Source organism: Canis aureus, chromosome 4, assembly GCF_053574225.1.
Source record: "Canis aureus isolate CA01 chromosome 4, VMU_Caureus_v.1.0, whole genome shotgun sequence".
Classification (NCBI taxonomy): Eukaryota; Metazoa; Chordata; class Mammalia; order Carnivora; family Canidae; genus Canis; species Canis aureus.
The window spans coordinates 22,479,201-22,493,375 of NC_135614.1; the positions used below are offsets into that span (position 1 = coordinate 22,479,201).

Consider the following 14,175-nt stretch of genomic DNA (forward strand, 5'->3'; position numbering starts at 1 on the left):
AGGCCAGGACAAAACGGTATAATATTGCTTTAAGTGGTGAAAGAAAGACCTGTCAACCCAGAATCCTACATCCTTCAGGAAGCAAGAAGATAGGAAGACACGGTCAGGAAAGAAAATTAAAATAAATTGTCACCAGGAAACCTACTCTAAAAGAATAAGTTCTCTGAACAGAAAAAAAAAAAAAATAAAAGGAGAGAGAGAGAGAGAAACTTGAGGTACCAAGAAAGGAGAAATAACATGGTGAGCAAAAATATTAGTAAATAAAATAGGCTTTCCTTCTTCCCTTGAGTTTTCTTTTTTTTTTCTCCCTTGAGTTTTCTAAATTATGCTTGACAATTAAAACTAAAATAATAACATTGCCTGATGTGGTTCTAAATATATATAGAGGAAATATTTAAGACAATTACACTATAATTAGGAGATGAAAGGAATATAAAGGAAAGTAGGTTCTTATACTTTACTCAAGCTAGTAAAACGATGCCACCAGTCGGCTGTCATAAGTTCTGTACGTGTAACAATATTTACAGTAACCACTAAACAAGTTATATAAAGAGATATAACAAAAATACTATAAATAAAAATGGAATTCTAAAAAATGTTTAAGTAACCCACAGGCAGGCAGGAAAACAAAAACAGAGCAGTGAAAAACAGAAAAAACAAAATAAAATCAGCAGGCATAAGCCCTAACATACCGATAATTACATTAAATGTAAGTGATCTAAATACACCATATAAAAGATCAGCAGAGTAAGTTTAAAAGTATGTCATCTATAAGAAACTCAGTTCAAATATAACAATATAGGCAAGCTGAAAGTAAAATTATGGAAAAAAGATGTATCATGTAAACATTAATGAAAAGAAAGCAGGATAAAGTAGACTTCTGAACAAGGAATATTACTAGAATGATACATGTGACAAAGTAGTCAATCTACCCAAAAGACATAACAAACCTAAAAATGTATAAACCAAATAACAGAGCTTCTAAGTATGCGAAACAAAAACTGGTAGAACTGAACGGAGAAGTAGAGAAATCTACAATTATAGTTAGAAACTTCAACACCCTTCTTCTCTCTCTTTTTAAAAAGATTTTATTTATTTATTTGATAGAGAGCGAGCACATAAGCAGGGGGAGCAGGAGTGGGAGGGAGAGAGAGGCAGACCCCCACTGAGCAGGGAACCAGGATGTGGGGCTCCATCCCAGGACCCTGGGATCATGGCCTAGCTGAAGGCAGATGCTTCACTGACTGAGCCACCCAGGCGCCCCAACACTTCTCTCTCAATAATTGATAGAGACTAGATAGGAAATCAGCAACAATAGAGAAGAACTCAATACCACCATCAACCAACAGCATATAATTGAGATCTATGGAACATTGCACCTGAAAGCACCAGAACACACATTCTTTTCAGTTATTCATGGAGTATCCACCAAGATAGCTTCTCTGGAAGAAAAGCTGAGGATCAGAGACAACAGGATCGGGAGGGCAAGGCTTTGTGAGCCCCCTTCATCCCCCAGCCTAGAGGATTTGGCAGCTCCAGACCTGCCCATGGGGGTTGCAGGCTGCCCCCTTCCTGCCGGACCAGAATAGCTGAAGCGGATCTCAGCAGGGAGAGGGCAATCCCTCTTACCCCATGGACCTTCCTCCTTCCTCCATCCCTGACAGCTCTGGCCTTCTCAAACCACTTTTGATTTTCTGATTCCTCTTGGATTGAGGCAGACCTAGTTCTCCCCAGGCACCCCAGTTGTGGGGAGCCTATATATTTTTAATGACACCCCAAATCTCTATTTGGTCCTCCCCTTTCTCATGCTGCCAACCTCTAACCACACAAGTGAAAAAAGGTTGGTCTTTGACCATAAAACAAACCTTAACAAATTTTAAAGAGTTGAACTCATACAGAGAATTTTTTTCTTTTTAAAGAAATAATTTATCTTTATTTATCAGAGAGAGAGGCAGAGACAAAGGCAAAGGGGGAAACAGGCTCCCCATGGGAAGCCTGATGGGGAACTTGATCCCAGGACCCCGGGATCATGATCTGAGCCAGAGACAGAGCTCAACCACTGAGCCACCCAGGTGCCCCCAGAGAATGTTTTCTGACCAGAGTGGAATCAAACTAAAAATCAGTAACAGAAAGATAACAGGAAAAGTTCCAAACACCTCAAGATCCATTCTTCTAGAAAATCCAAAGGGGAAATAACAAGGGAATCTAACAAATAACAAAGGAATTCACTAAACTAGATAAAAATGAAAATACAACATATCAATATTTGTAGGGCACAGCTAAAACTGAGAGGGAAATTTATACCAGTAAATGTTTACATTAGAAAACAGGAAAAATCTCAAACAAATCATCTAAGCTCTTATCTTAACTTAGAAAAGAAGAACAAAATAAATCCAAAGCAAATGGAAGAAAGGAAATAACAAAGCACAGAAATCAGTGAAATTGAAAACAAAAACCAATAGAGCAATCAATGAAATAATAGCAGGTTCTTTGAAAAGAACAATAAAATTGACAAATCTCTAGCAGGGGCGAATGGAAAAAAGAGAGAAGGCACAAATACTAGTATCAGGAATGAAACTATCATTGCAGACTCAGCAGACAGTACAAAGATAATAAGCAATTCTACAATCACAAACAACTCTACAAATGTATATTTGACAATGTAGACAAAATGGACCAATTCCTCCAAAAATATACTACTATAACTCAGTCAATAGGATATAGATAACTTGAACAGTTCTATAGCCATCAAAGAAATTGAATTCATAATTTTAAAACTCTCCCAAATAAATCTCCATGCCCAGATGGTTTCACTGGTGAATTCTACCAAACATTTATTTTTTAAAAAAGATTTACTTATTTATTTTGGTTGGGGAGGGGCACAGGGGAGAGAGAGTTTCAAGCAGAGCCTGACGTGGGGCTTGATCTCATGACCCTGAGATCACACCCTTAGATCATGACCGTGAGAACACAAGTTGAAACAAAACCAAGAGTCAGACACTCAACCAGCTGTGCCACCCAGGCATCTCTCCACCAAACATTTAAAGAACTAACATTAATTCTGTATGACCTTTTCCAGCAAATAGGAGGGAACACTTACTGATTTATTTTATGAAGCTAGTATTGCCCTGACAACAAAATTAGACAGTGATAGTGCCAAAAAATAGAAAGAAAGAAAGAAAGAAAGAAAGAAAGAAAGAAAGAAAGAAAGAAAGAAAGAAAAAGAAAGAAGCAAGAGAAGAAAAGAGAAAAGAAAAGAACAAAACAATATTCTTCCTGGAAATGGATGTAAAAATCCTAAACAAATTTTTGGCAAATGCAATTCAGCAATTTATAAAAAGAATTATATAGCATGACTATTCTAGACATGCAAGTCTGATTTAATATTTGAAAATTCACTCGATAGTATATACCTCATTGACATATTAAAGGAGATAAATAACATGATCATATCAATCAATACAGAAGAAGCATTTGACAAAATTCAATACCTATCCATGATAAAAATTCTCAGAAAAATAGAACTAGAATATTCCTCAATTTGATGAAGAATCTCTCTCTCTCCATATATATATAATATATATACATATATTATATATATATATAATTCTACAGCTAACATATTTCATGGTGAAAAATGATGATTTTTCCCTAAAGTTTAGGAACAAGTAAGGATGTCTACTTTCACCATTTTCGTTCAATGTAGCATTGGAAGTTCTAGCCACTGCATTAAGTCAAGAAAAGGAAATAAAAGACATAAAGATTGGAAAGGAAGAAATAAAATGGTTTCTATTTGCAGATGACATGACTGTTTATGTAGAAAATTCCAATAAATCTACCAAAACATACACACACACACACACACACACACACACACACACACACAAATCTACCAAAACACCTAGTACTAATGAGTAAGTTCAGCTAGGTCATAGAATATAAGACAAAGATACAAAAAATTAATTGTATTTTTAATGTACCAGCAATCAACATATGGACAGTGAAATCTAAAATAGAATATCATTTGCAATCATTTAAATATGAAATGCTTAGGTGTAAATCTAGTGAAACATGTATAGAATTTATATGCTGAAAACTACACAGTGTTGATGGAAGAAACAGAAAAAGATCTAAATAAGCAGAGGGACAAACTGTATACAGACTGGGAGATTCCACAGAGTAAAGATGCCAATTTCCCCCACACTGATGTACATGTTCAACACAATTCCTATCAAAATCTCAGTAAGATGTTTTGTAGATACAGACAAGATTATTCTAAATTTTACATGGAAAGACAAAGGAACTACAAAAACTGAAATAATTTTGAGGAAGAAGAATAAACAGGGAAGAATCATTCTTACCCGATTTCTAGAATTATGATATAGCTACATCGAGACTCTGTGATCAAGAGTCATGATCAAGGCTCATGATCAAGACTCTCTATCCTTAGCGGAAGGATAAACACATAGATCAATGAAACAGAATAGAGGACCCCTGTACATCTTTTGTTAGATTAATCCTAGGGGCTTTATATTTTTAAGCCATACTTCATTCAGTATGATTTTTGCAATTCAATTCTCTAAGTCTGCTGCTTGTATTTAGGAGTACAACTGATTTATAGACAATAATCTTACTAAAATGTCTTCTGAATTCTGATCACTTATTTTGGATTTTCTAGCTGCTAGATGGATGTCTAGTTACCTGTCAAACTTTGGTGAAGGGGAGGATTCAATAATTAAAAGGCAAAAGGGGTCTATGAACCTGAAGGACATTTGGCCATGCCTGCTATGTCAGGGGTAGTGGCTTTTTCACAGTAAATGAGATTAGTTTTTCTCCCACTCCAGCAGAACGGGGAGTTGTTCCAGGAACCCTGAAACAGCATTTAGAGTTCAGTAGATTTATTAGGGAGACAGAGCAAACAGGGTTGAGCAGAGGGGGAAACTAAGTTATTTATGGTAAAAACCTGACAACCTTGGTCAACTTCAAGAGGGTCTCTGGAGTTGGCACAGCCGGCGTGTATCTCCTGTGTCCTTCTGTCATTGCATGTGGGCAGCCTGTGAAAGGGCTTGACCTTGAATGAAGTGTCTCTGCAGCAGAGCAACCTGTGTGGAGGGGCTGACAGCTGAAGGTTCCACTGATGCTCTTCCAGAACTTAGAGCAACAACTCCTTCCCTGGAGGGGGCTCTGCACAGCACATCCACAGCTCACCCTTTACAGGCTCAGATCTACTTTCTCAGGATTCTGATGGAAGGCTCTTCCTGAGAAATATTAGTGGGACAAACTACAGTCCCTGCCATTGTAGCTGCAATTGATTATCATCTCTCTCCTCCACTACCCCTCAGCTGGCCCCTCTATTGGTCTCAGTGACTCACCTGGAAGCACGACTTAGACCCTCATCCCTGGGGGCCCTGAGCTTCTGGTCACATGGCCTTTTGAGGACAGAGCTATTGCATTGTCCTTTACCGCTACACTCTGGGTAAAGGACAACCAAGAGGCATCCAAGTGGACCATATGAGCACCAAATATGGTTATCCTGTCCCCATTGTGTAAGAGCAACCCTACCCCCTCCCAGTGATAGGAACCAGTTACTCCTGCCAAGACAATGACTTCTTCTCTTGCCTGCTAATTCCCAGAAACAAAAACCCAAAGTACTCAGGCTGCACCCTTAGCTTATAGTTCAATGAGACTCTTGTTGTGTTCTCTGACACTGGTGTTCCCCCTCTGGGGTGCAAGATTTCTAACTTTGCAGAGCCTAGAGTTGTGGGGATGGAAGGCACAAATTCCCCAAGAGGGTCATTGGGCATGACAATAAGCAGGGCCACTGCTGTTTCCACACCTGAGTTCCTGAATCCAAGTATTTTCCAACTGGAGACACAACAGCCTGTACAGGCCTTTGATTCAAGGTATAGAATGCATCCCTTGAGGATAGCACACCATTCTTGCTTAGTACTGTCTCCGAGTGGCATTTGGCTGTGCCTTCAGTGTGCCATTCTAACGTTCTATTAGACCAGTAGCTTCTTGCTGGTGTCATATGTGATGTAACCAGTGGATCCCATGATTATGGGCACACTCGTGAGTTAGGTCTTGTTGGAGTAGACAATAGGGAGTCATTGCAGGTTCTTGAGCAGCGAAGACATCTGAAGGAAGTGGAGAGGTTGGAAAAGTGAGTTGCAGCCTCTTGAGGCTGTTTTAATTGGCACTGATACGTCTTTTCCAAGTCTGGTCAAACATTACTGCCTCCTAAAGTTGTTCTTGACCTCAAGAGAGACATACTCCTCTGGGCTCTCATGGTTATCTCTGGCTAGACTGTGTCTCCTTGGCAGCAGTTGCACCAGCTCAAGACTTCCTGGACAAATCCCTTATTCTCTTACCAGTTCCCCCAGCCTGCTAAGATCTCTCCCTCCTTGGGGATCTTGAGTTGTGAACCCCACTTGTAGGGCTCTATTCATAGAACAGTGGTTCTCAGCTTGGGCTGTTCATTTGAATCACCTAGAATCTATTTTTTTTTTTAAAACATCTCCATACCTAGGTTGCATCCCAGATCCTTAGCATTGTCACTCCTGGGGTGGGACTCAGGCATCGGGATTGTTTTTAAACACCCCAGATAATTCCAACATGCAGCTTGTTTTGAGAATCACAGACCACCTCTGACAATCAGGAATCCTGCCCTGGGATTCCCTTCCACATATGCACACGAAGCCCTGCTCCGGAGTGCAGGAAGAAAGGATTAGGATTTCAGTTTTATGCCTATCTGAAATCCTATTCTTATTTAGAGAACATGCTTTACAACTGACTTACTGTAGTTGTTGATCAGCAGCCCCCAGCACTTCTGTGGCCAGGCTCTCATCTAAGGAAGCACTGTACCCAAACTACTCAGTGCTCCACAAAAACCTGATGATGAAGGTATTGTTATCATCCTCACTTTATAGAAAGGTTGAACAACTGGCCCATTGCACCACTAGAAAGCTGCTGTGCCAGGATTCAAGCCAGACTGGCTCTAGCCACCACCTTTTGTTCACAGCCAATAAATAATACAAAAATGAGATACAGCTATCAGCGGGACCTGCTCAACATTTTTTACTGGTAAGAGTAACTGTGCAACCACAGTTGCACACTTTTACTGGGCACCTACTGGGGTAGGCATTCCTACTGGGAATAAGGCATGACCAGGGGCCCACTCTCATGCTCATGACATTGGGTGTTAGAAACACAAAATAAAGAGGCAGCAGAGAGGGACAAGCCTGGGGTGGGGGTGGGAGGTGGGGGTGGGATCTGGGTCCCTTTGAATCCTGGCTCTGCCACTGACCTCGAGCTGGCTGGCCATCGAGCATGTGAGTCTCAGTTTCTTATCAGCAGAAGAGAACAATGACACCTATGCTTCCTATGTCATGATCCAAAAGAGAATGATGTGGTCTCTGGACAGCACCTTGGAAATATAGGGACTCTGTGCACATAGGGGTTATTATTATTACATGGAACACTTAAATTGAAGTAAGGTTTCATAATCAAATAATTCAACTCTTGATAGTGGATGATGAGCCCTTAAGGCAAGGCCTAAATCTCACTCTTCTTCCTGTTTCCCTCACCAGGGGCCCGTGGGCATCTGGGTCCTACCATAGGCCCAAATATCTGCCTTCCTCCAAGAAACATCTACTGATGGATAATCATAAATAATGTTTATCAACACATGGCTGTTGCCATGTGCCAACAGCTCTTCTTAATGTTTGCAACGGTCCTGTGAAGTATGATTATCACCATTTTGCAAATGAGGAGGCTTGAGAAGCCCAGTAACTCACCGGACTCTGGGACCACAGAGCTCATTCTCCCCCATTGGTGAATGGGTCCACTGGGGAACAGTTTATGCAAGTCGGCAGGAGGGTGGGGATATGAAAACAGGAAAGAGGCAAGGTTGCTTGCTCACTCCCTTGACAGGGGGCACCCTTCCCTATTTATCCTAGAAGCTGCCCTTCTGGCCCCAGCTCCAAGACTGCCTCCTCCGGGAAGCCTGCCTTCCTTCAAGCTACAGTTGTTTGCACCTGCCTCGTGCCTCATGCCTCCTCTTCCCCAAGGGAGCTGGAGCTGCTGGAGGGCAGCGTGGGTCCTACTCAAGAGGCACCCCCCTCTCCTCAGCAAGCTCTCCTCGGTGGGTTGAACCTGTGCGGTCTTTCCACTCAGGTCACAGGGTCTCTGACCTTCTGGTTTTTCCTCCGTGGGCTCCACTGCCCTCTTCTCCTCCTCTTCCTCTCCCTCCTCCTTCGGTCCTGCTCGCTCCGCTCTTCCTCTCTCCCGCTCCTCTTCCCCCGCGCCCCCCGCCCCCCGCCCCCGGGCCCGGGCCGGCCGCTGCAGTTCCCCCGGCGGCCTGCAGAGGGGGCCGCTCCGCGGCGGCGCTTCCTGTGAGGTCAGGTGGGAGGAAGCGGCCGGGAGCCGGGAGTGGACGCCGCCGAGGCCCGCAGCCGCGCCCGCAGGTGGGTGTCCGACCCGACCCGGGGCGAGGGCGACGGCGACGGCGACGGCGACGGCGGGGGCGAGGCGAGGGCGAGCGGGGCGCATCCCTCCCCTCCCTCGGGCGGGGCGGGCAGCGGGGCGGCGGCCCCTCCCCCGCAGCAGCCCCCTGCAGCCGCGCTCCCGAGCAGTGCCCCGGGCACCCACCCAGCGGGCGCGGGGGACAAAGCGCCAACCCGCCGCAGGGCTCCGTGAGCTGCTCGCCTTCTGCTGCCCCAGGCTCTAGGCCAAGGCGACAGAACAGGGGCCCTTCGCCCCTTCTGGCGTGTGCATCACAAGTGCTTTTGGGATCTAGGGGAAAACTGCGGCTCATCTCCGAAGGGGGGGAAAAAAAGGTTTTTACAGACGCCCGGAGAGCCATGGAAGGACCCCACCCCCAGCTGCAGGACGGACACCCTTGGGGTGTGCGGAGTGGGCCCTCCCAGGGCCACAGCAGCGTCCCCACCCCCACCCCCATCCCCTCCCCGCCCCCCACCTCCGCCGGGCTCCCCGGAGCAAGGGAGGGACTGGTGTCCGGCAGGTGAGGGGCAGGTGCGGGGCGGGCCCTCTGCAGGAAGGGGCTGCTCCTCCACCCCCTGCTAGCTGCTGGGTGGCCATCCGTGTGCTCTGCAGCCAGGCAGGGGACCCAAAGTAGCTCTGAAGTGGGCCCAGGTCCTCTCTGGGAGAAGGCCCGGGTCCTTGGCATTTACTCCCAATGGGCGCTTTTATAACAGATGAGAAATGGAGACACTGGGGATCTCGGTGCCCTGGTCCCTCCTTAGAGCCCGGAGAAGGGCCTCGGGCCAGGATTCCTGGCTTCGGTTTCTGGCCCTGTTGCCTATAGATGAGTGGCCCAGGGCAGGCCACTTAGACCTCTCTGGGTCTTTAACCGGCTGCAGCTTCGAAGAGTGTTGGGAGGAGGGAGTGAGATGGGCCTCCATGGGCTTTCCACAGGGCCGGGGCCACAGCACAGGCCCGGGGCCACAGCACAGGCCCCCGTCCCTGGGGTGGCTGGCAGTGGTGGTAACAGAACTTCCATCTCCAAGGACCCTTTTGGTAGTTTTCGCAGAGGACTCGGTATCTGAAAGATTTTCGTCTGTCAGATAACTTGCATTTATTTCTCTCCTTGTAATGAATCAGACGCAGCACCTGCTCAGCTCGGGCAGCCAGTGTGAGCACCCAGAATTGCAGTTGTTCCCACTGAAGGCGAGCATCTCTTTCTGTCTGATAAATTGTGTCTTTCAGGTTTTTGAGGCCTGGGGAAAGACGCAGCCCAGCAGGGACCCGTAGCTCCTGGGAGGATGGTGCGGATCTTGGCCAATGGGGAAATTGTGCAGGATGACGACCCCCGTGTGAGGAACACCCTCCCGTCACGCAGTAGCACCCCTCGACAGGTAGGCGCCCAGCGCCCATGGCAGGGGAGCAGCTGGCCTGCTGCCCTCTGTGCCGGGAACTCCTTAGCAGCCAGCAGCTCTTGCCAGAAGCCCTCTTTGCAGAGAGCCAGGCTAAGGAGCATGAGGGTCAAGCCTTGGGGACGATTGCAGGTTTCTTCCAATCTGCACTAGAAGCCTCCTCCCCCGGCCCCCCCCCCCCAAGTTCTCACTCTTGCAGGCTGTCTTCCCAGACTGGGACTCCAGGAGCTCTTTCCTCTGACCTGGCTAACCCTGCTAGAGCCAGCATAGTTTATCTTTTAAGAGTCTGTTGGCTGAGAGAGAACTGGAGAAGGTGGAGAAGACAAGCCCATGGCCACACAGTGATGGTGTTCAAGGAAGGAGCCAGGAGTATTAGAAATGCCTGCTTCGAAGGCTCTGCCCTATTGTCCAGCCCTCCTTGCTCCCTTCCTCTCTTCTCTGACCTGGGCACCTTCCCCCTGGCAGGACGTGGGGAATATAGCCTGGCATTTTCTGTACTGAGAGCTTTTGTGACTCAGTGATTGGGATCCCTGCTGGTGGCGACCAGGGATGGCTGGGAAAGGAAGGTGTGGCCCTGGGGGGAGGGGGAGGTGCTGGTGGGGAGGGCGGGGCCCGGCCCAGCCCAGAAGATTCCCTCCTTGTCTGGTACTTCAACTCCAGCGATGCTTTCTTTAGATTGATTCATCTCTCTGTGTGTTCACCTTCCAGAGCTTTCTCAATAGGGGCCACGGTGCCCCCCTGGGGGGATCTGGCCCTCGCCAGCAGCAGGCGGGTGCTAGGCTGGGTGCTGCTCCGTCCCCCTTCAATGACCTCAACCGGCAGCTGGTGAACATGGGCTTCCCCCAGTGGCATCTCGGCAACCATGCTGTGGAGCCGGTGACCTCCATCCTGCTCCTCTTCCTGCTCATGATGCTCGGGGTGCGTGGACTCCTGCTGGTGGGCCTCGTCTACCTGGTGTCCCACCTGAGTCAGCGGTGACCTCTAGGAGCTAGGGGGGCAGACATGTGGGAGAGGGAGTTTTGGGGCCTTGGTGTGAGAACAGGCACATGGGGAGGGGTCTGTTGTGCCTTGAAGGCGTGCTCATAGAACGTGTTTCACGTTGCGTTAAGCATGAGGCAGAGGAAGCCTCTAGTCTTGCATTCCCAAAGTATTGGGTGCATACCCTCATTCCCTTGAGATGTTCTTAGGTAGTATTGGGTCTGCATTAAGCACAAAGTCAGAGCAAGAAAGGAATTCCCTTTCCAATTCTTTTCCAATCCTTTTATGCCAAGAAGAAATCCTCAGCTAGGTGCCAATATGTTCTCATGCCTCTGAAACTTCCCCTGTTACTAGGGAGAAGGGTTTGGGCTTAAGGCTGTTGGGAAAAGTTTCCAGACTTTTATAGCTCTGTTTTGTTTTAATGGTATATTTTTAATTGGCTACCTTTTATTTATGACAAGTTGTACTGGCATCTACTTATTGTGGTGGCATTTTCAATAAATAAATTTAACTAAAAATGAATCCATATGAAGACATTCCTAGGTAATTGTACAGCTGCACGTACATCTGGAAGACACGCGGAAGGTGGTTGGGAGTGATTGGGATGGAGGTAGAGGTGAGCATTTGACCCTGGGAGGGGGGTTGGGGGTTTCTAAGCTTTTCTTGATAGGCCCTGGGAGCCTGGAGGGGGTCCAGGTAAAGCCTGGATGATGTGGGCCCCTTGTCGGATGCTTGGATGACTTCTGGCTGGCTCTGAGATGTCACCCTGTGGGGAGGTGGGGGGTCCTCTGGCCAGAATGGCCCATGAGGCTATGGGGTCCAGACAGCGGGGGTGCAGGGCTCCCTTGCCCAGGGGCTCTGAGGGTCCATCACTGCTCAGCCTCCCTGCTATGCCTCACTCTCCTTAAAAGGCAGGAGGTCTTGGCACTGATGACTGTGTGAGTGGGGTAAGGGTGAGTAGAGGCCTGGAGTTGTGACTGGTAAGCCCTGGGAATGTGTGGAGGTCCTGCTGGTGGGTGGGGGTGGCACTGGGTGACTGAGGGCTCATGGCCCACAGTGGTCAGAGGGAGGTTGGGGGAGCCTGAGGGCTTCCCTCTTCTGGGGACCAGAGTGTTCACCCTCCTTTCAGGATTCTTCCGGGTTGGGGGAGGAAGGCAGGTTTGGGAGGTGCTTCTTAAAGGCCAGGGCTCATGGAGCAAACCATCATGGGGTGTGTGTGGGGAGGATGGGAGGAGTTTGAGATCCAGATGGATTCTGTCCCCCCTCCTGAGAGCCTGCTGTGCTGCCCAGAGGGATTCTCTCCGCCCCTACATACACCCCCCCCCACCTGCTCGTGCTGGGGCGGGGTGGGGGTTGCTGCCCTTGAAGGGGCTGCTGGCCTTTATCACAGACATCCCCGAAGGAGCCTTGTGGTGCTGGAACAGGACTCCTTTCTCCGTGTTTCCTGTGTCTTGATTTTTCAGCAGCTGTTGCAACATGGTTTCCCTTCATGATGGGCATATGGAGAGGAGGGCGCTGGGCCCTCGGGGGCGTCGCAGACAGGGAAAGGAGGGAAAGGCTCTGCTCCTGGGCAAGGGGAGGTGGTGCCCAGGTGTGCCTGGTGTCCCTGCCCAGCCCCCACGTCCTGTGGCTCTAGCCTGACAGACAAGGGCAAGGAAGGACCCTGCAGGCATTGCCCCTTCCCTCAAACTCCCCTCCCAGCTCGTCCCTCTGGGGCCGGCCTTTTCCTTTCTTTTTCCTTTGCAAAGCTATGGGATTCTGAGGAAATAAATCTTAAGTGAACCCCCAAAATACAAAGTTCCTTTAAGGGGTGTGAATCTGAGTTCACAAATTCAGCTTTGAGAACTGTCTTTCTTCCAGAATGTAGTTTCCATTCCCAACGCCTGAGCTTTCTGAGGAGAACTGAAGGTCCTTTAGGCAGGGGAGACCAGGGTTTTCCTCCACGCCCCTGACCAGGAGACTGGGTGGGGGCAGGCCCTGCGAGGTGGGAGGAGCTGGGGCAGCAGTGGCCACACCTGCCCTGGGCAGAGGCCCCTCGAGACTTCCTAGCCAGCCTAAGGGAAGGGGGTGAAGTGAATTGTTTGAGAAAGAAGTGCTGTTTCTTGCCCAACACACACAGAACGGACCCCACAGGGACCCCACAGAGCCGCCCTTGCCCTCGTAGAATTGGGAGCTCACCTCTCGACCCTGCCTTCTTCCCCGTTGTGCTCCCTGGGCTCTGGGCAGACTTTGCTAACTGTTGCTCGGCTTCCCTTCTTAAAGTCCTGGGTCTGAAATCCTGGGGCCCCCAGGCAGAGGGCAGGTGCCCCTTGGGTTGTGCAGCCCTTGTAGAAGTACGTGTCTGGGGGCCTTTGGCCGGCCCCCTGCCTGGATGGCCTTCGGTGAGGCTTTCACAACTGTGCACAACACACACCGAGAAATCTCAGAACCAAAAGGTTCTTTTTTTTTTTTTTAAGATTTTATTTATTCATTCATGAGAGACACAGAAAGAGAGGCAGAGACACATGCTCCACGCAAGGAGCCCAATACAGGACTCGATCCTGGGAATCTGGGATCACACCCTGAGCCAAAGGCAGACGCCCAACTGCTGAGCCACCCAGGCTTCCTGAGCCAACAGGTTCTGAGCAAGTAGAGGCTTGTTGCTCCCAGGGGCCAGATGCAGAGCCTGCTGAGCCCTGGCTGGTGAGCATCCTGGTCCTGGTCCCCCGTCTGAGGAGGGTGGGCCCTTCTTCCTCTGCCCCCACCCCCACCCCCTGCCTGCTGTGTGACAGGACCCCCCAGACTGGGCTGCTTTGAGGGCAGATTTCAGGGAAGGTTTCTGTTAATCTCCAGGGATAATCCTTGAAGCCCTGTGTCTCCGTGTCAGGTTGGATTTTCGGCCTGGCTGCCTCGGGGAGAGCCGCCCCCCACACCGTGTGAGCCACAGCCTGGATCTCACCAGGCCTTTGCCGCGTCTGTGGGGCTGGAAAGGGGAGCCCTCCCCTACACCCAGGGAGTGATTTTAACTCCCTGGTCAGGGCTACCTGTTGAGTGGAGCCACGTGGGTCTGGCTGCCTGTTCCCACTCCATCTCTCAGATACTCAGTCTCCCAGGCTCTCCTTCCATAAGTTCCAAGGCCTTCTCTCTCCAAACCCTACCTCACCCAACCATCTAGCTAGCCTGCAGGTGGAAGCCACGTTTCCATCTTCCCACAGAGATACCAAGCCTGAGGTGGGGCAAAATGGCGGCTCCAGTTTTGCCAGCTTCCCCTAAGGAGCCCTCCATCAGCTCCCATCTCTCTGGGACTAGGACCGGAACCCGACCC

At 48.8% G+C, this 14,175-nt stretch overlaps 1 protein-coding gene and 1 long non-coding RNA gene across 2 annotated transcripts; one reads left to right on the forward strand and one right to left on the reverse strand.

Moving 5' to 3' along the window:
* Positions 1 to 4,881: 4,881 nt before the first annotated feature.
* LOC144311821 (uncharacterized) lies at positions 4,882 to 8,316 on the reverse strand. Its single transcript, XR_013377326.1, has 2 exons — positions 8,193 to 8,316; positions 4,882 to 6,137 (listed from the first exon to the last, which is right to left on the reverse strand). It is a non-coding gene; the product is annotated as an uncharacterized LOC144311821 (long non-coding RNA).
* A 47-nt stretch (positions 8,317 to 8,363) lies between these two features.
* Positions 8,364 to 11,393, forward strand: FAM241B (family with sequence similarity 241 member B). Its single transcript, XM_077894808.1, has 3 exons — positions 8,364 to 8,465; positions 9,727 to 9,875; positions 10,602 to 11,393. The coding sequence occupies exons 2-3, from the start codon at positions 9,783 to 9,785 to the stop codon at positions 10,869 to 10,871; spliced, it is 363 nt and encodes a 120-aa protein (XP_077750934.1). The 5' UTR covers positions 8,364 to 8,465; positions 9,727 to 9,782; the 3' UTR covers positions 10,872 to 11,393.
* Positions 11,394 to 14,175: the final 2,782 nt, after the last annotated feature.